Genomic DNA, 23,207 nt, shown 5'->3' with positions numbered 1-23,207 from the left:
GCCGAGGTACAGTATGTATATTTTTTTGTGTGCTCTAGGGCAACGGTGTCTAGATGGAATTTGTATTTACGGTCTTGGCAACTGGACCTATTTTGGAACACCATAATTTTTGTTTTATTGAGATTTACTGTCAGGGTCCAGGTCTGGCAGAATCTGTGCAGAAGATCTAGGTGCTGCTGTAGGCCCTCCTTGGTTGGGGACAGAAGCACCAGATCATCAGCAAACAGTAGACATTTGACTTCAGATAATAGTAGGTTGAGGCCGGGTCCTGCAGACTGTTCTACCTCGTTGATATATAGTGCCTTTGGAAAGTATTCAGACCCCTTGACTTTTTCCACATTTTGTTACGTTCAGCCTTAATCTAAAATTATACTTTTTTTATTCCTCATCAATCTACACACAATACCCCATGAGGACAAAGCAAAAAAAGGATTTCTGAATTTTTCCACATTGATAAAAATATATATATATCATATTCACATGTATTTATTTATAAGTATTCAGACCTTTTACTCAGTACTTTGGTGAAGTACCTTTGGCAGTGATTACAGCCTAGAGTCTTCTTGGGTATGATGCTACAAGCTTGACACACCTGTATTTGGGGAGTTTCTCCCATTCTTCTCTGCAGATCCTCTCAAGCTCTGTCAGGCTGGATGGGGAGCTTCGCTGTACAGTCCGAGCTCTGGCTGGGCCACTCAAGGACATTCTGAGACTTGTCCCGAAGTCACTCCTGCGTTGTCTTGGCCATGTGCTTACGATCGTTGTCCTGTTGGAAGATAAACCTTCTCCCCAGTCTGAGGTCCTGAGCGCTCTGGAGCAGGTTTTCATCGAGGATCTCTGTACTTTGCTCCGTTCATCTTTGCCCCGATCCTGACTAGTCTCCCAGTCCCTGCAGCTGAAAAACATCCCCACAGCATGATGCTGTCACCACCATGCTTCACCGTAGGGATGGTGCCAGTTTTCCTCCAGACGTGAAGCTTGGCTTTCAGGCCAAAGAGTTTAATCTTGGTTTCATCAGACCAGAGAATCTTGTTTCTCATGGTCTGAGAATCCTTTAGGTGTCTTTTGACAAACGGCTACGGCTACAAGCGGCTACTCGACCACAAAGGCCTGATTGGTGGAGTGCTGCAGAGATGGTTGTCCTTCTGAAAGGTTCTCCCATCTCCACAGAGGAACTCTGGAGCTCTGTCAGAGTGACCATCGGGTTCTTGGTCACCTCCCTGACCAAGGCCCTTCTCCCCCGATTGCTCAGTTAGGACAGGAGGCCAGCTCTAGGAAGAGTCTTGCTAGTTCCAAACTTCTTCCATTTAAGAATGATGGAGGCCACTGTGTTCTTGGGGACCTTCAATGCTGCAAAAATATTTTGGTACCTTTCCACAGATCTATGCCTCGACACAATCCTGTCTCGGAGCTCTACAGACAATTCCTTTGACCTCATGGCTTGGTTTTTGCTCTGACAAAGTAAGACCTTATATAGACAGGTGTGTGCCTTTTCAAATCATGTCCAGTCAATTGAATTTACCACAGGTGGACTCCAATCAAGTTGTAGAAACATCTCAAGGATGAACAATGGAAACAGGATGCACCGGAATTTCGAGTCTCATAGCAAAGGGTCTGAATACTTATGTATATAAGGTATTTCTGTTTTTTATTTTTAATAAATGTGCTTTCTCATTATGGGGTACTGTGTGTAGATTGCTGAGGAAAATGTTTGATTTAATCAGTTGTACAATAAGGCTGTAAATTAACAAAATGTGGAGAATGTCAAGGGTCTGAATACTTTCCGAAGACACGGTACTTGTTGAAGAGGGTCGGGGCTCAAAATCCATCCCTGTCTCACCCCATCCCTGTCTCACCCCATCCCTGTCTCACCCCATCCCTGTCTCACCCCATAGCCCTGTTCAAAGAAATGTGTGTGTTTTTTTAGCCAGTTTTAACGGCACACTTGTTGTTTGTGTACATGGATTTTTATAACGTCGTATGTTTTTCTCCCAGCAGACCCGCGTGCCAAATTGAGTCAAACACTTTTTTTAAATCAACAAAGCATAAGAAGACTTTGCCTTTGGTTTGGTTTGTTTGTTTGTCAATTAGGGTGATAAAAAGCCAATTTGACATTTACTCCGTACATTGTTTTCACTGAGGAAATGTAGGAGTCTGCTGTTAATGACAATGCAGAGGATTTCCCCAAGGTTGCTGTTGACGCATCTCTCTCTCTCTCTCTTTCTCTCTCTCATGATATCTATTGAACCGGGCAGCCCATCTCTTCTGCTACTGACAAAAGATCAGGGCTGTATGTCTCCATAGCACAGGGATACGTCCTGTCCTCTCACAAAAAGAGCTAGAGAAAATAGCTGCGCTTCAGGCTAATTCCTCCATCTTGGAATCTGACTCATATGGTTTTCAACAACAGTGAATAAATGTGTCTCTTAATATGTTCATTGAAATCTTGAAAATAAATATATGATATGCAGTGGCTAGTATCGTAACTGGTAACAACTACAGTGGCAAGAAAAAGTATGTGAACCCTTTGGAATTACCTGGACTTCTGCATAAATTGGTCATAAAATTTGATAATATACAATATACAAAAACAGTCTGCTTAAACTAATAAAGTAAAGTACAGTGCAGTACAGTACAGTAGAGTATAGTACAGTATTATGCAGTAGAGTAAATTAGCGTAGAGTACAATAGGGTACAGTACAGAATAGTACAGTACAGAATAGTACAGTACAGAAGGGTACAGTAGAGTTTAGTACAGTCCAGTAGAGTCCAGTAGAGTAGAGTCCAGTAGAGTCCAGTAGAGTAGAGTCCAGTAGAGTCCAGTAGAGTCCAGTAGAGTCCAGTAGAGTACAGTAGAGTCCAGTAGAGTCCAGTAGAGTCCAGTAGAGTACAGTAGAGTCCAGTAGACTGATGGAACAGGTTACTGAAGACAGGCACGTAATGCAGGCCTTATTAATAACAGATAAGGTTATAGTCTGAACACAGTCTTAGAGTTCTAGCTCAGTGTTTCCCAAAACCTGACCATAACGTCACAAACAACTTCAAGACAACCAGTATTCAACATGACCATAACGTCACAAACAACTTCAAGACAACCAGTATTCAACATGACCATAACGTCACAAACAACATCAGAATGTCTTTTTGCCTGTTGGGGAAAAGTCAAGGATTCTACAAATCATTGATCTCTTCTGAACCATGTTCTTTTGGCAATGATTACCGGCCAAGAGGTCTTCAACGTATTGCATTTGATATCAATCACTATGTTGTTCTTCCACAAAGACTATGAGAGTAGTGTTGTCTATCTATTACTGGACACAGTCACCAGCTGTGTGTCCCACTATACAGTACTGAGGAGAGTCTTAGAGAGGAGAGTCCTGGACACACACACACACACACACACACTCGACCGCCCTGCTGTTCTAACCAGCCATCTCTACAGCATATCTACAGGTACACACACACACACACACACACACACACACACACACACACACACACACACACACACACACACACACACACACACACACACACACACACACACACACACACACACACACACACACACACACACACACACACAGCCATGCACACACACTCACACACACACACACACACACACTGTGCTCTGAGCATTCTGGCATCTGGTAATGCTGACTGGGTGTCTGGACTTACTAACATCAAATAACAGACTGACTAATATAGAGTGGAGGGGAGAGGGAGGGCAGGAGAGAGGAGAGGAGAGGAGAGGAGAGGAGAGGAGAGGAGAGGAGAGGAGAGGAGAGGAGAGGAGAGGAGAGGAGAGGAGAGGAGAGGAGAGGAGAGGAGAGGAGAGGAGAGGAGAGGAGAGGAGAGGACCAGTGGAACCAGTGCAGATAAAACCTGAAGCACTAGAGCTTCTCCCATAACTCTATCCTGTAACTGTAACTGACTGTAACTAACTGTAACTGACTGTAACTGTAACTGACTGTAACTGTAACTGACTATAACTGTAATTGTAACCGACTGTAACTAACTGTAACTGACTGTAACTAACTGTAACTGACTGTAACTAACTGTAACTGACTTTAACTGTAACTGAGTAACTGTAACTGATTGTAACTGTAACTGACTAACTGTAACTGTAACTGTAACTAACTGTAACTGTAACTGTAACAAACTGTAACTGTAACTAACTGTAACTGTAACTTTAAGTGTACTGTAACTGTAACTGTAACTAACTGTAACTGTAACTGTAACTAACTGTAACTGTAACTAACTGTAACTGTAACTGTAACTGACTGTAAGTGTAACTGTAACGTTAAGTGTAACTGTAAGTGTAACTGTAACTATAGCTTTAAGTGTAACTGTAACTGTAACTAACTGTAACTGTAACTAACTGTAACTGTAAGTGTTACTGTAACTGTAAGTGTAACTGTAACTGTAACTATAAGTGTAACTAACTAACTGTAACTGTAAATGTAACTATATGTAACTGTAACTGTAAGTGTAACTGTAACTGTAACTTTAAGTGTAACTGTAACTGTAACTTTAAGTGTAACTGTAACTGTAAGTGTAACTGTAACTGTAGCTTTAAGTGTAACTGTAACTGTAACTAACTGTAACTGTAAGTGTAACTGTAACTTGAAAGTGTAACAGTAACTGTAACTGTAACTAACTGTAACTGTAACTGTAACTAACTGTAACTGACTGTAACTGTAACTTTAAGTGTACTGTAACTGTAACTGTAACTGTAACTGTAACTGTAACTTGAAAGTGTAACAGTAACTGTAACTGTAACTAACTGTAACTGTAACTGTAACTAACTGTAACTAACTGTAACTGTAAGTTTAAGTGTAATTGTAACTGTAAGTGTAACTGTAACTTGAAAGTGTAACAGTAACTGTAACTGTAACTAACTGTAACTGTAACTGTAACTAACTGTAACTGACTGTAACTGTAACTTTAAGTGTACTGTAACTGTAACTGTAACTGTAACTAACTGTAACTGTAACTGTAACTAACTGTAACTGTAACTAACTGTAAGTGTAACTGTAACTGTAACGTTAAGTGTAACTGTAAGTGTAACTGTAAGTGTAAGTGTAACTGTAACTGTAACTAACTGTAACTAACTGTAACTGCAACTGTAACTGTAACTAACTGTAACTGTAACTAACTGTAAGTGGAACTGTAAGTGTAACTGTAAGTGTAACTGTAACTAACTGTAAGTGTAACTGTAAGTGTAACTGTAACTGTAACTTTAAATGTAACTGTAACTAACTGTAAGTGTAACTGTAACTGTAAGTGTAACTGTAACTGACTGTAACTGTAACTAACTGTAAGTGTAACTGTAAGTGTAACTGTAACTGTAACTTTAAATGTAACTGTAACTAACTGTAAGTGTAACTGTAACTGACTGTAACTGTAACTAACTGTAACTGTAACTGTAACTAACTGTAAGTGTAACTGTAACTGACTGTAACTGTAACTGTAACTGTAACTAACTGTAACTGTAACTGTAAGTGTGATTGTAAGTGTTGCCAGTGTTGTAATTGCCTTTACATTATTGTTTGAACTCATCTCAGATTCTAGGCCGACACTCAGACACTTACCAATAAGACGGTGAACAGTTAGCATTCTCCATAGGACAACGCGATTATTAGCCCTCATGCTAACACTAGCTGGGCATTGTGCCACCAACGAAGAAGAACAGCCTTAGCTAAGCATCTTCACATGTGCACAGTGGTTTCCCCCGCTCTGAAACAGTATTGTCCTCACAACAATGGTATCCATGAATTTGTGACTTGTTGGGTTTTAATGAAAACAGGTGTCTTGTTATGAGAAGTTCCATTAAATACTTTTCCAACTTATTTGCTCCACTTCACATCCCAATATGAACTGTCCCAGCAACATGGAGGACGGCGGAGTGAGTAGGCCACGAAAAGAAAGATAGGCCCACACTGTTCCCAAGCTGGTATGGGAGCATCGAAACAGAGAACGAGTAGTGTATTTTCTTTTCATGGCAATGGAACATGTTGTTTGTACTCTGCCGCATCTTTTCAAGTTGTTCAATTGAAATGAGAGAATCGGAGAGACAGACATTGTGGCGGTAGTTGTAATTTGGCCTCTGCACTCCTACTGCCAAATACTCATATTCTGTTCCCATACAAGCTTCAGAACAGTGAGGGGCTATGTTTCTCTCTTTGTCTTTGTTTTTTATGACAAGGAATGTTCTGATTTGGGTTAGTTTGAAGAGTAGGCCGAGGAGGGGGTAGCTACTACCTAGCTACAGTTACTGGGGTGACCGTCAGAGTCCTTGCAGGCACCTCAATACTTGGGTCTTTCTCCCCATTTAGTTTCTTGTTGTCATGTAGAAAGTATGTGTTGGCTTATATAATTGAGGCCTTACATAATGGAAGCCTTGTAAATTAGGTTTATAGATTTTTCTCTCAAAACTGAACATATGAATTATCTGGTGCACTGCAGATACTTAAATGGTTTAAGAACCCTTCATATAAGAGGGGGAGAGAAAGAGGGAGAGAGAGAGAGAAAGATAGAGGAAGAGAGAGAGAGAAAGATAGAGGAAGAGAGAGAGAGAAAGAGAGAATGAATGAATGAAAGCTGCCTGCAATGTTCATGTCTTGAATTAGCAACAATAATCTCATCCCTTTAAGTACGCAGGCCGTAAAGCTGAGAGATAATTTGCACAGAAATCATTACACGTCTCCATATGGATACAGTGATACTGTACATCACATTACATGCTTCACAAAGTCACAGGCAGCACAACAGTACATAAAACGCCAACCAGCGTGTGTGTGTGTGTGTGTGTGTGTGTGTGCGTGTGCGTGTGCGTGTGCGTGTGCGTGTGTGTGTGTGTGTCTGTGTGTGTGTTGTATGTTTGTATAGAACGTCTACATTATTGATGATCATTGATCTATTATGAATGGCAATCCTCTCTGCAGCATCAGAGACTGAACGTCTGAATCCTAAACGCCACCCAATTCCCTGCATACTGCACTATTCTGGCCAAAAGCAGTGCACTATATAGGGATTAGGGTGGCATTTCAGACACAGCCAACATCATAAAGAGATGTTTTCTGGGTGGACAGAATCTCAACCGTACAATCTAATACATTTCTACCCTTTGTAGACGTTCTACAGCACCGTTCCATTATTGATTATAAACCGATCAATTATTGATAATCATCAGAACCATGGAAAGTGTAAAGCCAGAAGAACCCAACACGGTTGTTCAATCTAGTATGCAGTAGTGTAGAGACCTAAATAGTTAGTGAGGATGAAACAAGTCTAGATTCCTTGGTGGACGCACTAGCTATGAAGGGCTATGAGCCTGTGAAATCCCTTTTCCCTCAACCAAAGACATCTCCTCTTTCTGTATGCTACTGTTTCATTATTGAATGATAAAACACCAAAAAAAAAAAAACAGTATGTAGTGCGTAGAACCAGATGGTCAATAATGAGAAAATGTCTCCATACCTAGGTAGACTGAAAGGTTATGACTCCATACTTAGGTAGACTGAAAGGTTATGACTCCATACCTAGGTAGACTGAAAGCTCTGACTCCATACCTAGGTAGACTGAAAGCTCTGACTCCATACCTAGGTAGACTGAAAGCTCTGACTCCATACTTGGGTAGACTGAAAGCTCTGACTCCATACCTCGGTAGACTGAAATCTCTGACTCCATACTTAGGTAGACTGAAAGCTCTGACTCCATACCCAGGTAGATTGAAAGCTCTGACTCCATACTTAGGTAGACTGAAAGCTCTGACTCCATACCTAGGTAGACTGAAAGGCTATGACTCCATACCTAGGTAGAATGAAATGATATGACTCCATACCTAGGTAGACTGAAAGCTATGACTCCATACCTAGGTAGGTGAAAGGATATGACTCCATACCTAGGTAGACTGAAAGGATATGACTCCATACCTAGGTAAATTAAAGCATATGACTCCATACCTAAGTAGACTGAAAGGATATTACTCCATACCTAGGTAGACTGAAAGGATATGACTCCATACCTAGGTAGAATGAAAGGATATGACTCCATACCTAAGTAGACTGAAAGGATATGACTCCATACCTAGGTAGACAAAGGATATGACTCCATACCTAGGTAGACTGAAAGGATATGACTCCATACCTAGGTAGACTGAAAGGATATGACTCCATACCTAGGTAGACTGAAAGGATATGACTCCATACCTAGGTAGACTGAAAGGATATGACTCCATACCTAGGTAGACTGAAAGCTCTGACTCCATACCTAGGTAGACTGAAAGCTCTGACTCCATACCTAGGTAGACTGAAATGATATGACTCCATACCTAGGTAGACTGAAAGGATATGACTCCATACCTAGGTAGACTGAAATGATATGACTCCATACCTAGGTAGACTGAAAGGATATGACTCCATACCCAGGTAGACTGAAAGGATATGACTCCATACCTAGGTAGACTGAAAGGATATGACTCCATACCTAGGTAGACTGAAAGGATATGACTCCATACCTAGGTAGATGAAAGGATATGACTCCATACCTAGGTAGATTGAAAGGATATACCTCATACCTAGGTAGACTGAAAGGATATGACTCTATACCTAGGTAGAATGAAAGGATATGACTCCATACCTAGGTAGACTGAAAGGATATAACTCCATACCTAGGTAGAATGAAAGGATATGACTCCATACCTAGGTAGATGAAAGGATATGACTCCATACCTAGGTAGAATGAAAGGATATGATATTCCTCACCCTCAACTACCTCGCCTCTGTTTCTCCTTCAGCGCTTTACTGATCACAACCAATCAATGAAAGATATTGATAATCATCGCAGACCATGAAAGTGTAAAAGGCTACAGAACCCAAACCGTTTTTTCAATAACATCCGATCAATTATTGATTATTGGAAATCATCAAAAACAATGAAATCCCTTACCGGAGTCCATAGAGCACAGTGCCGTCCGGATGCAGTCGGATCATTCTGTTCTTGACCGTGACGCCGTGGACAAAGGACTTTTTATCGTTGAGGAAGTAGGTGTCGGGAACCCAGAGCGAGTCAGCTACCCTGTTATCCAGCGTCAGGTTGAGGGCTATCTCAGAGTAGGACAGACGCTTGTCCCGCCAGGCCTGCTGGAAGTACATGGTCAACGTGTAGTCCTGGAAGAGAGGGGGAGGAAAGAGAAGAGTCAGTAAACGAGTGGAGAGAGGGATAGGTACCTGAAACTACATGTCAACGTGTAGTCCTGGAAGAGGACAAGAATGGATAAACCTACTGGACTGTACTAAAGTCAGAAATTCACATAGTTGATTATCTTTATCAGATGATGAATAACAGATTACATTTAATTCTGAAAACATTTGGGGCATTTTGTTCTTTCAGAATTTGAGGTGTTTTTTAAATGTCTTTTTTAAGAAACTAGTCTTCAGATAGATGTGCAGTACTATACTAGATAACTTCATACAGGCTACTCTGTGTCAATGTGTCTTTTTGAGGGGTATAATGCGTTTTGATATGCAAAAAAATGTAGGACTATGTCAACAGTGGACTAATGCAGGGTTTCCCAAACTTGGTCCTGGGCAACCCCCCCCCCCCCCCCCCCCCCTTCTCTACTGACCTGTTACTTGACCTTTACTGACCTGTAACTGACCTTTACTGACCTGTAACTGACCTCTACTGACCTGTAACTGACCTCTGCTGACCTGTAACTGACCTCTACTGGGGGCAGTAGTGGTCATGCTGACTGGGGTTAGGGGGTTAACACTCAGCCAACTCTTGGCAGTCTATGGGCCCTGGTCAAAAGTAGTGCACTACATAGGGAATAGAGTGCCCTATGTAGGGAAATAACCTGAGTGTTAATTCCTCAGCTATCTCAACTGGCTGGCCCATGATGAAATTATACTGCTTCCACCCGGATGGAGCCACTCCATGGTTTATGACGACAATACAACCCTCCCTTTAGTCCATCCATCCTTCACTCTATCCATCACTCCCTCACCCTCTCTATCCATCCTTCACTCTATCCATCCCTCCCTCACCCTCTCTATCCATCCTTCACTCTATCCATCACTCCCTCACCCTCTCTATCCATCCTTCACTCTATCCATCACTCCCTCACCCTCTCTATCCATCCTTCACTCTATCCATCACTCCCTCACCCTCTCTATCCATCCTTCACTCTATCCATCACTCCCTCACCCTCTCCATCCATCCTTCACTCTATCCATCACTCCCTCACCCTCTCCATCCATCCTTCACTCTATCCATCATTCCCTCACCCTCTCTATCCATCCTTCACTCTACCCATCACTCCCTCACCCTCTCTATCCATCCTTCACTCTATCCATCACTCCCTCACCCTCTCCATCCATCCTTCACTCTATCCATCACTCCATCACCCTCTCCATCCATCCTTCACTCTATCCATCACTCCCTCACCCTCTCCATCAATCCTTCACTCTACCCATCACTCCCTCACCCTCTCTATCCATCCTTCACTCTATCCATCACTCCCTCACCCTCTCTATCCATCCTTCACTCTATCCATCACTCCCTCACCCTCTCCATCCATCCTTCACTCTATCCATCACTCCCCCACCCTCTCCATCCATCCTTCACTCTATCCATCACTCCCTCACCCTCTCTATCCATCCTTCACTCTATCCATCACTCCCTCACCCTCTCCATCCATCCACTCTATCCATCACTCCCTCTCCCTCTCTCCTGAGAAGGGAAACCACAGTGTTTGCTGGTGGTTTCCCATGTTTTAATTGGATAGCACCTCCTTGCATGTCAGTGGGTAATGTGTGAGAAATGTACTGTCTGCCCCCCACTCTCCTACCGTATACCAGACCCCTGTCCTACTCCATACAGTGGGGCAAAAAAGTATTTAGTCAGCCACCAATTGTGCAAGTTCTCCCACTTAAAAATATGAGAGAGGCCTGTAATTTTCATCATAGGTACACTTCAACTATGACAGACAAAATGAGGAAAAAAAATCCAGAAAATCACATTGTAGGATTTTTAATGAATTTATTTGCAAATTATGGTGGAAAATAAGTATTTGGTCAATAACAAAAGTTTATCTCAATACTTTGTTATATACCCTTTGTTGGCAATGACAGAGGTCAAACGTTTTCTGTAAGTCTTCACAAGGTTTTCACACACTGTTGCTGGTATTTTGGCCCATTCCTCCATGCAGATCTCCTCTAGAGCAGTGATGTTTTGGGGCTGTTGCTGGGCAACACGGACTTTCAACTCCCTCCAAAGATTTTCTATGGGGTTGAGATCTGGAGACTGGCTAGGCCACTCCAGGACCTTGAAATGCTTCTTACGAAGCCACTCCTTCGTTACCCGGGCGGTGTGTTTGGGATCATTGTCATGCTGAAAGACCCAGCCACGTTTCATCTTCAATGCCCTTGCTGATGGAAAGAGGTTTTCACTCAAAATCTCACGATACATGGCCCCATTCATTCTTTCCTTTACACGGATCAGTCGTCCTGGTCCCTTTGCAGAAAAACAGCCCCAAAGCATGATGTTTCCACCCCCATGCTTCACAGTAGGTATGGTGTTCTTTGGATGCAACTCAGCATTCTTTGTCCTCCAAACACAACTGTCACGATCTATCACAAGGATGACGCTGGAGAGACGAAGCAGGTACGGGGAGTAACATTTAATAAATAACGGACATGGAACGAGACATAAACAGCTTAGCAAACAGAAAAACAATCAATGCAGAAGCGGGGAACAGAGCTGGGGAACTGACACATATAGGGGAGGAAATGAACAGGTGATAAGAGAGTCCAGGTGAGTCCAATAACGCTGATGTGCGTGACGAGGAAAGGCAGGTGTACGTGATGGATGGCAGGAGTGAGTGATGCAAGGCATTCTGGCGCCCTCAAGCGCCAGGGGGAGGGAAAGAGCGGGAGCAGACGTGACAGTACCCCCCCACTCCTATGTTCTATACCCTCTTTTTTATAATATATTTATAACACCCCCTAACATTATTGGGCATAATCAGGTTGTACCTGTTCCTTTATGTACTAAAACAATGTGATCAAATCTGTTAATAAATTAGGAACCATGTTGTCCAAATGCTCTCTAGCAAACTTCAGACGGGCCTGGACATGTACTGGCTTAAGCAGCTTAAGCAGGGGGACACGTCTGGCACTGCAGGATTTGAGTCCCTGGCGGCGTAGTGTGTTGCTGATGGTACGCTTTGTTACTTTCGTCTCCTGTGTGGTTCTGCGATTTTTGCTCACCGTTCTTGTGTTCATTTCACTCACTCCTCACTCACGCACGCACGCACTCACTCACTCACTCACTCATTCACTCACTCACTCACTCACGCATGCACACACGCACGCATGCACAAACTCACTCACTCACTCACTTACTTACCCACCCTTTCACTCACTCCCTTATCCACCCACCCACTCACCCACCCACTCACTCACTCCCTAACACCCACCCTCCCTCCCACCAACACTCACTCACTCACTCACTCACCCACTCAGTCAGTCACTCACTCACTCACTCACTCACTCACTCACTCACTCACCCACCCACCCACTCACCAGAGAGAGGGATGCAGCATGGTAGCATCATCTCTGTTACCGAGCAGATTGTAATAGAATTAAGTGGAAAACAGAACATGGTACACAGGAAGCCAGTAAAACGTGTCTCTATTTTATATCTGCAGCATTTATCATTTATCTCCTCTGGTTGTGATTTACCAACCTGGTCTTTAATCCCTTGGGAGTCAAAATATCCTCAATATATTGATGTTTTGCACATAAAAAATGGCTCCTAATTTGCATACACTATACAATAGTATTATATTAAAATGATCTACGACCAGTTTGGTCAAGCAGCTGCCTCCAGTCCACAGCTCTCTGTTCTACTGTCCACAGCTCTATGTTCCACTGTCCACAGCTCTATGTTCTACTGTCCACAGCTCTCTGTTCTACAGTCCACAGCTCTCTGTTCTACTGTCCACAGCTCTCTGTTCTACTGTCCACAGCTCTCTGTTCTACTGTCCACAGCTCTCTGTTCTACTGTCCACAGCTCTCTGTTCTACTGTCCACAGCTCTATGTTCTACTGTCCACAGCTCTATGTTCTACTGTCCACAGCTCTATGTTCTACTGTACACAGCTCTCTGTTCTACTGTCCACAGCTCTCTGTTCTACTGTCCACAGCTCTATGTTCTACTGTCCACAGCTCTATGTTCTACTGTCCACAGCTCTCTGTTCTACTGTCCACAGCTCTCTGTTCTACTGTCCACAGCTCTATGTTCTACTGTCCACAGCTCTATGTTCTACTGTACACAGCTCTCTGTTCTACTGTACACAGCTCTCTGTTCTACTGTCCACAGCTCTATGTTCTACTGTCCACAGCTCTATGTTCTACTGTCCACAGCTCTATGTTCTACTGTACACAGCTCTCTGTTCTACTGTCCACAGCTCTCTGTTCTACTGTCCACAGCTCTATGTTCTACTGTCCAGAGGTCTATATTCTACTGTCCACAGCTCTATGTTCTACTGTCCACAGCTCTATGTTCTACTGTCCACAGCTCTCTGTTCTACTGTCCACAGCTCTATGTTCTACTGTCCACAGCTCTATGTTCTACTGACCACAGCTCTATGTTCTACTGTCCACAGCTCTATGTTCTACTGTCCACAGCTCTATGTTCTACTGTCCACAGCTCTATGTTCTACTGTACACAGCTCTCTGTTCTACTGTCCACAGCTCTCTGTTCTACTGTCCACAGCTCTATGTTCTACTGTCCACAGCTCTCTGTTCTACTGTCCACAGCTCTCTGTTCTACTGTCCACAGCTCTATGTTCTACTGTCCACAACTCTATGTTCTACTGTCCACAACTCTATGTTCTACTGTCCACAGCTCTATGTTCTACTGTCCACAGCTCTCTGTTCTACTGTCCACAGCTCTAAGTTCTACTGTCCACAGCTCTATGTTCTACTGTCCACAGCTCTCTGTTCTACTGTCCACAGCTCTATGTTCTACTGTCCACAGCTCTATGTTCTACTGTCCACAGCTCTCTGTTCTACTGTCCACAGCTGTCTGTTCTACTGTCCACAGCTCTATGTTCTACTGTCCACAGCTCTCTGTTCTACTGTCCACAGCTCTATGTTCTACTGTCCACAGCTCTATGTTCTACTGTTCACAGATCTATGTTCTACTGTCCACAGCTCTATGTTCTACTGTCCACAGCTCTCTGTTCTACTGTCCACAGCTCTCTGTTCTACTGTCCACAGCTCTATGTTCTACTGTCCACAGCTCTATGTTCTACTGTCCACAGCTCTATGTTCTACTGTTCACAGATCTGTGTTCTACTGTCCACAGCTCTATGTTCTACTGTCCACAGCTCTCTGTTCTACTGTCCACAGCTGTCTGTTCTACTGTTCACAGATCTGTGTTCTACTGTCCACAGCTCTATGTTCTACTGTCCACAGCTCTCTGTTCTACTGTCCACAGCTGTCTGTTCTACTGTCCACAGCTCTATGTTCTACTGTTCACAGATCTGTGTTCTACTGTCCACAGCTCTATGTTCTACTGTCCACAGCTCTATGTTCTACTGTCCACAGCTCTCTGTTCTACTGTCCACAGCTGTCTGTTCTACTGTCCACAGCTCTATGTTCTACTGTCCACAGCTCTCTGTTCTACTGTCCACAGCTGTCTGTTCTACTGTCCACAGATCTATGTTCTACTGTCCACAGCTCACTGTTCTACTGTCCACAGCTCTCTGTTCTACTGTCCACAGCTGTCTGTTCTACTGTCCACAGCTCTATGTTCTACTGTCCACAGCTCTCTGTTCTACTGTCCACAGCTGTCTGTTCTACTGTCCACAGATCTATGTTCTACTGTCCACAGCTCTATGTTCTACTGTCCACAGCTCTATGCTCTACAGTCCACAGCTCTATGTTCTACTGTCTAAAGATCTATGTTCTACTGTCCACAGCTCTATGTTCTACTGTCCACAGCTCTATGCTCTACTGTCCACAGCTCTATGTTCTACTGTCTACAGCTCTCTGTTCTACTGTCCAAAGCTCTATGTTCTACTGTCCACAGCTCTATGTTCTACTGTCCACAGCTCTATGTTCCACTGTCCACAGCTCTCTGTTCTACTGTCCACAGCTGTCTGTTCTACTGTCCACAGCTCTATGTTCTACTGTCCACAGCTCTATGTTCCACTGTCCACAGCTGTCTGTTCTACTGTTCACAGCTCTATGTTCTACTGTCTACAGCTCTATGTTCTACTGTCCACAGCTCTCTCTTCTACTGTCCACAGCTCTATGTTCTACTGTCCACAGCTCTATGTTCTACTGTCCACAGCTCTATGTTCTACTGTACACAGCTCTATGTTCTACTGTCCACAGCTCTATGTTCTACTGTCCACAGCTCTCTGTTCTACTGTCCACAGCTCTCTGTTCTACTGTCCACAGCTCCCTGTTCTACTGTCCACAGCTCTCTGTTCTACTGTCCACAGATCTATGTTCTACTGTCTACAGCTCTCTGTTCTACTGTCCACAGCTCTATGTTCTACTGTCCACAGCTCTATGTTCTACTGTCCACAGCTCTATGTTCTACTGTTCACAGATCTGTGTTCTACTGTCCACAGCTCTATGTTCTACTGTCCACATCTCTCTGTTCTACTGTCCACAGCTGTCTGTTCTACTGTCCACAGCTCTATGTTCTACTGTTCACAGATCTGTGTTCTACTGTCCACAGCTCTATGTTCTACTGTCCACAGCTCTGTTCTACTGTCCACAGATCTATGTTCTACTGTCCACAGCTCTATGTTCTACTGTCCACAGCTCTATGCTCTACAGTCCACAGCTCTATGTTCTACTGTCTAAAGATCTATGTTCTACTGTCCACAGCTCTATGTTCTACTGTCCACAGCTCTATGCTCTACTCTCCACAGCTCTATGTTCTACTGTCTACAGCTCTCTGTTCTACTGTCCACAGCTCTCTGTTCTACTGTCCACAGCTCTCTGTTCTACTGTCCACAGCTCTATGTTCTACTGTCCACAGCTCTATGCTCTACAGTCCACAGCTCTATGTTCTACTGTCTACAGCTCTCTGTTCTACTGTCCACAGCTGTCTGTTCTACTGTCCACAGCTCTATGTTCTACTGTCCACAGCTCTCTGTTCTACTGTCCACAGCTCTATGTTCTACTGTCCACAGCTCTATGTTCTACTGTTCACAGATCTATGTTCTACTGTCCACAGCTCTATGTTCTACTGTCCACAGCTCTCTGTTCTACTGTCCACAGCTCTCTGTTCTACTGTCCACAGCTCTATGTTCTACTGTCCACAGCTCTATGTTCTACTGTCCACAGCTCTATGTTCTACTGTTCACAGATCTGTGTTCTACTGTCCACAGCTCTATGTTCTACTGTCCACAGCTCTCTGTTCTACTGTCTACAGCTGTCTGTTCTACTGTTCACAGATCTGTGTTCTACTGTCCACAGCTCTATGTTCTACTGTCCACAGCTCTCTGTTCTACTGTCCACAGCTGTCTGTTCTACTGTCCACAGCTCTATGTTCTACTGTTCACAGATCTGTGTTCTACTGTCCACAGCTCTATGTTCTACTGTCCACAGCTCTATGTTCTACTGTCCACAGCTCTCTGTTCTACTGTCCACAGCTGTCTGTTCTACTGTCCACAGCTCTATGTTCTACTGTCCACAGCTCTCTGTTCTACTGTCCACAGCTGTCTGTTCTACTGTCCACAGATCTATGTTCTACTGTCCACAGCTCTCTGTTCTACTGTCCACAGCTCTCTGTTCTACTGTCCACAGCTGTCTGTTCTACTGTCCACAGCTCTATGTTCTACTGTCCACAGCTCTCTGTTCTACTGTCCACAGCTGTCTGTTCTACTGTCCACAGATCTATGTTCTACTGTCCACAGCTCTATGGTCTACTGTCCACAGCTCTATGCTCTACAGTCCACAGCTCTATGTTCTACTGTCTAAAGATCTATGTTCTACTGTCCACAGCTCTATGTTCTACTGTCCACAGCTCTATGCTCTACTGTCCACAGCTCTATGTTCTACTGTCTACAGCTCTCTGTTCTACTGTCCACAGCTCTATGTTCTACTGTCCACAGCTCTATGTTCTACTGTCCACAGCTCTATGTTCCACTGTCCACAGCTCTCTGTTCTACTGTCCACAGCTGTCTGTTCTACTGTCCACAGCTCTATGTTCTACTGTCCACAGCTCTATGTTCCACTGTCCACAGCTGTCTGTTCTACTGTTCACAGCTCTATGTTCTACTGTCTACAGCTCTATGTTCTACTGTCCACAGCTCTCTCTTCTACTGTCCACAGCTCTATGTTCTACTGTCCACAGCTCTATGTTCTACTGTCCACAGCTCTATGTTCTACTGTACACAGCTCTATGTTCTACTGTCCACAGCTCTATGTTCTACTGTCCACAGCTCTCTGTTCTACTGTCCACAGCTCTCTGTTCTACTGTCCACAGCTCCCTGTTCTACTGTCCACAGCTCTCTGTTCTACTGTCCACAGATCTATGTTCTACTGTCTACAGCTCTCTGTTCTACTGTCCACAGCTCTATGTTCTACTGTCCACAGCTCTATGTTCTACTGTCCACAGCTCTATGTTCTACTGTTCACAGATCTGTGTTCTACTGTCCACAGCTCTATGTTCTACTGTCCACATCTCTCTGTTCTACTGTCCACAGCTGTCTGTTCTACTGTCCACAGCTCTATGTTCTACTGTTCACAGATCTGTGTTCTACTGTCCACAGCTCTATGTTCTACTGTCCACAGCTCTGTTCTACTGTCCACAGATCTATGTTCTACTGTCCACAGCTCTATGTTCTACTGTCCACAGCTCTATGCTCTACAGTCCACAGCTCTATGTTCTACTGTCTAAAGATCTATGTTCTACTGTCCACAGCTCTATGTTCTACTGTCCACAGCTCTATGCTCTACTGTCCACAGCTCTATGTTCTACTGTCTACAGCTCTCTGTTCTACTGTCCACAGCTCTCTGTTCTACTGTCCACAGCTCTCTGTTCTACTGTCCACAGCTCTATGTTCTACTGTCCACAGCTCTATGCTCTACAGTCCACAGCTCTATGTTCTACTGTCTACAGCTCTATGTTCTACTGTCCACAGCTCTCTGTTCTACTGTCCACAGCTCTCTGTTCTACTGTCCACAGATCTATGTTCTACTGTCTACAGCTCTATGTTCTACTGTCCACAGCTCTCTCTTCTACTGTCCACAGCTCTATGTTCTACTGTCCACAGCTCTATGTTCTACTGTCCACAGCTCTATGTTCTACTGTACACAGCTCTATGTTCTACTGTGCACAGCTCTCTGTTCTACTGTCCACAGCTCTCTGTTCTACTGTCCACAGCTCCCTGTTCTACTGTCCACAGCTCTCTGTTCTACTGTCCACAGATCTATGTTCTACTGTCTACAGCTCTATGTTCTACTGTCCACAGCTCTCTCTTCTACTGTCCACAGCTCTATGTTCTACTGTCCACAGCTCTATGTTCTACTGTCCACAGCTGTCTGTTCTACTGTCCACATCTCTATGTTCTACTGTCCACAGCTCTATGTTCTACTGTCCAGAGGTCTATATTCTACTGTCCACAGCTCTATGTTCTACTTTCCACAGCTCTCTGTTCTACTGTCCACATCTCTATGTTCTACTGTCCACAGCTCTATGTTCTACTGTCCAGAGGTCTATATTCTACTGTCCACAGCTCTATGTTCTACTGTCCACAGCTCTCTGGTCTACTGTCCACAGCTCTCTGTTCTACTGTCCACAGCTCTCTGTTCTACTGTCCACAGCTCTATGTTCTACTGTCCACAGCTCTATGCTCTACAGTCCACAGCTCTATGTTCTACTGTCTACAGCTCTATGTTCTACTGTCCACAGCTCTCTGTTCTACTGTCCACAGCTCTCTGTTCTACTGTCCACAGATCTATGTTCTACTGTCTACAGCTCTATGTTCTACTGTCCACAGCTCTCTCTTCTACTGTCCACAGCTCTATGTTCTACTGTCCACAGCTCTATGTTCTACTGTCCACAGCTCTATGTTCTACTGTACACAGCTCTATGTTCTACTGTGCACAGCTCTCTGTTCTACTGTCCACAGCTCTCTGTTCTACTGTCCACAGCTCCCTGTTCTACTGTCCACAGCTCTCTGTTCTACTGTCCACAGATCTATGTTCTACTGTCTACAGCTCTATGTTCTACTGTCCACAGCTCTCTCTTCTACTGTCCACAGCTCTATGTTCTACTGTCCACAGCTCTATGTTCTACTTTCCACAGCTCTCTGTTCTACTGTCCACATCTCTATGTTCTACTGTCCACAGCTCTATGTTCTACTGTCCAGAGGTCTATATTCTACTGTCCACAGCTCTATGTTCTACTGTCCACAGCTCTCTGGTCTACTGTCCACAGCTCTCTGTTCTACTGTCCACAGCTCTCTGTTCTACTGTCCACAGCTCTATGTTCTACTGTCCACAGCTCTATGCTCTACAGTCCACAGCTCTATGTTCTACTGTCTACAGCTCTATGTTCTACTGTCCACAGCTCTCTGTTCTACTGTCCACAGCTCTCTGTTCTACTGTCCACAGATCTATGTTCTACTGTCTACAGCTCTATGTTCTACTGTCCACAGCTCTCTCTTCTACTGTCCACAGCTCTATGTTCTACTGTCCACAGCTCTATGTTCTACTGTCCACAGCTCTATGTTCTACTGTACACAGCTCTATGTTCTACTGTGCACAGCTCTCTGTTCTACTGTCCACAGCTCTCTGTTCTACTGTCCACAGCTCCCTGTTCTACTGTCCACAGCTCTCTGTTCTACTGTCCACAGATCTATGTTCTACTGTCTACAGCTCTATGTTCTACTGTCCACAGCTCTCTCTTCTACTGTCCACAGCTCTATGTTCTACTGTCCACAGCTCTATGTTCTACTGTCCACAGCTGTCTGTTCTACTGTCCACATCTCTATGTTCTACTGTCCACAGCTCTATGTTCTACTGTCCAGAGGTCTATATTCTACTGTCCACAGCTCTATGTTCTACTGTCCACAGCTCTCTGTTCTACTGTCCACATCTCTATGTTCTACTGTCCACAGCTCTATGTTCTACTGTCCAGAGGTCTATATTCTACTGTCCACAGCTCTATGTTCTACTGTCCACAGCTCTCTGGTCTACTGTCCACAGCTCCATGCTCTACTGTCCACAATTCTATGTTCTACTGTCCACAGATCTATGTTCTACTGTCCACAGCTCTATGTTCTACTGTCCACAGCTCTATGCTCTGCTGTCCACAGCTCTCTGTTCTACTGTCCACAGCTCTATGTTCTACTGTCCAGAGTTCTATATTCTACTGTCTACAGCTCTCTGGTCTACTGTCCACAGCTCTATGCTCTACTGTCCACAGTTCTATGTTCTACTGTCCACAGATCTATGTTCTACTGTCCACAACTTTATGTTCTACTGTCCGCAGCTCTATGCTCTACAGCTCTATGTTCTACTGTCCACAGCTCTATGCTCTACTGTCCACAGCTCTATGTTCTACTGTCCACAGCTCTATGTTCTACTGTCCACAGCTCTATGTTCTACTGTACACAGCTCTATGTTCTACTGTCCACAGCTCTCTGTTCTACTGTCCACAGCTCTCTGTTCTACTGTCCACAGCTCCCTGTTCTACTGTCCACAGCTCTCTGTTCTACTGTCCACAGATCTATGTTCTACTGTCTACAGCTCTCTGTTCTACTGTCCACAGCTCTATGTTCTACTGTCCACAGCTCTATGTTCTACTGTCCACAGCTCTATGTTCTACTGTTCACAGATCTGTGTTCTACTGTCCACAGCTCTATGTTCTACTGTCCACATCTCTCTGTTCTACTGTCCACAGCTGTCTGTTCTACTGTCCACAGCTCTATGTTCTACTGTCCACAGCTCTATGTTCTACTGTCCACAGCTCTGTTCTACTGTCCACAGATCTATGTTCTACTGTCCACATCTCTATGTTCTACTGTCCACAGCTCTATGCTCTACAGTCCACAGCTCTATGTTCTACTGTCTAAAGATCTATGTTCTACTGTCCACAGCTCTATGTTCTACTGTCCACAGCTCTATGCTCTACTGTCCACAGCTCTATGTTCTACTGTCTACAGCTCTCTGTTCTACTGTCCACAGCTCTCTGTTCTACTGTCCACAGCTCTCTGTTCTACTGTCCACAGCTCTATGTTCTACTGTCCACAGCTCTATGCTCTACAGTCCACAGCTCTATGTTCTACTGTCTACAGCTCTATGTTCTACTGTCCACAGCTCTCTGTTCTACTGTCCACAGCTCTCTGTTCTACTGTCCACAGATCTATGTTCTACTGTCTACAGCTCTATGTTCTACTGTCCACAGCTCTCTCTTCTACTGTCCACAGCTCTATGTTCTACTGTCCACAGCTCTATGTTCTACTGTCCACAGCTCTATGTTCTACTGTACACAGCTCTATGTTCTACTGTGCACAGCTCTCTGTTCTACTGTCCACAGCTCTCTGTTCTACTGTCCACAGCTCCCTGTTCTACTGTCCACAGCTCTCTGTTCTACTGTCCACAGATCTATGTTCTACTGTCTACAGCTCTATGTTCTACTGTCCACAGCTCTCTCTTCTACTGTCCACAGCTCTATGTTCTACTGTCCACAGCTCTATGTTCTACTGTCCACAGCTGTCTGTTCTACTGTCCACATCTCTATGTTCTACTGTCCACAGCTCTATGTTCTACTGTCCAGAGGTCTATATTCTACTGTCCACAGCTCTATGTTCTACTGTCCACAGCTCTCTGTTCTACTGTCCACATCTCTATGTTCTACTGTCCACAGCTCTATGTTCTACTGTCCAGAGGTCTATATTCTACTGTCCACAGCTCTATGTTCTACTGTCCACAGCTCTCTGGTCTACTGTCCACAGCTCTCTGTTCTACTGTCCACAGCTCTCTGTTCTACTGTCCACAGCTCTATGTTCTACTGTCCACAGCTCTATGCTCTACAGTCCACAGCTCTATGTTCTACTGTCTACAGCTCTATGTTCTACTGTCCACAGCTCTCTGTTCTACTGTCCACAGCTCTCTGTTCTACTGTCCACAGATCTATGTTCTACTGTCTACAGCTCTATGTTCTACTGTCCACAGCTCTCTCTTCTACTGTCCACAGCTCTATGTTCTACTGTCCACAGCTCTATGTTCTACTGTCCACAGCTCTATGTTCTACTGTACACAGCTCTATGTTCTACTGTGCACAGCTCTCTGTTCTACTGTCCACAGCTCTCTGTTCTACTGTCCACAGCTCCCTGTTCTACTGTCCACAGCTCTCTGTTCTACTCTCCACAGATCTATGTTCTACTGTCTACAGCTCTATGTTCTACTGTCCACAGCTCTCTCTTCTACTGTCCACAGCTCTATGTTCTACTGTCCACAGCTCTATCTTCTACTGTCCACAGCTGTCTGTTCTACTGTCCACATCTCTATGTTCTACTGTCCACAGCTCTATGTTCTACTGTCCAGAGGTCTATATTCTACTGTCCACAGCTCTATGTTCTACTGTCCACAGCTCTCTGTTCTACTGTCCACATCTCTATGTTCTACTGTCCACAGCTCTATGTTCTACTGTCCAGAGGTCTATATTCTACTGTCCACAGCTCTATGTTCTACTGTCCACAGCTCTCTGGTCTACTGTCCACAGCTCCATGCTCTACTGTCCACAATTCTATGTTCTACTGTCCACAGATCTATGTTCTACTGTCCACAGCTCTATGTTCTACTGTCCACAGCTCTATGCTCTGCTGTCCACAGCTCTCTGTTCTACTGTCCACAGCTCTATGTTCTACTGTCCAGAGTTCTATATTCTACTGTCTACAGCTCTCTGGTCTACTGTCCACAGCTCTATGCTCTACTGTCCACAGTTCTATGTTCTACTGTCCACAGATCTATGTTCTACTGTCCACAACTTTATGTTCTACTGTCCGCAGCTCTATGCTCTACAGCTCTATGTTCTACTGTCCACAGCTCTATGCTCTACTGTCCACAGCTCTATGTTCTACTGTCCACAGCTCTATGCTCTACTGTCCACAGTTCTACTGTCCACAGCTCTATGCTCTACAGCTCTATGTTCTACTGTCCA

The 23,207-nt window shown here is 44.2% G+C and overlaps 1 protein-coding gene across 2 annotated transcripts in view; it reads right to left on the bottom strand.

Moving 5' to 3' along the window:
• Positions 1-23,207, bottom strand: part of gabrb2a (gamma-aminobutyric acid type A receptor subunit beta2a) — a 141,898-nt gene that overhangs the window by 43,556 nt on the left and 75,135 nt on the right. For both annotated transcript variants that reach the window (XM_071411785.1, XM_071411784.1), the window contains exon 4: positions 8,953-9,173. In XM_071411785.1, the coding sequence (XP_071267886.1) occupies positions 8,953-9,173 (221 nt within the window). The remainder of the gene's footprint in view (positions 1-8,952; positions 9,174-23,207) is intronic.

This window comes from Salvelinus alpinus, chromosome 7 (assembly GCF_045679555.1).
Source record: "Salvelinus alpinus chromosome 7, SLU_Salpinus.1, whole genome shotgun sequence".
NCBI lineage: Eukaryota > Metazoa > Chordata > Actinopteri > Salmoniformes > Salmonidae > Salvelinus > Salvelinus alpinus.
The sequence above is the reverse complement of the archived record's forward strand: the minus strand, read 5'-3'. Positions and strand labels throughout refer to the sequence as shown.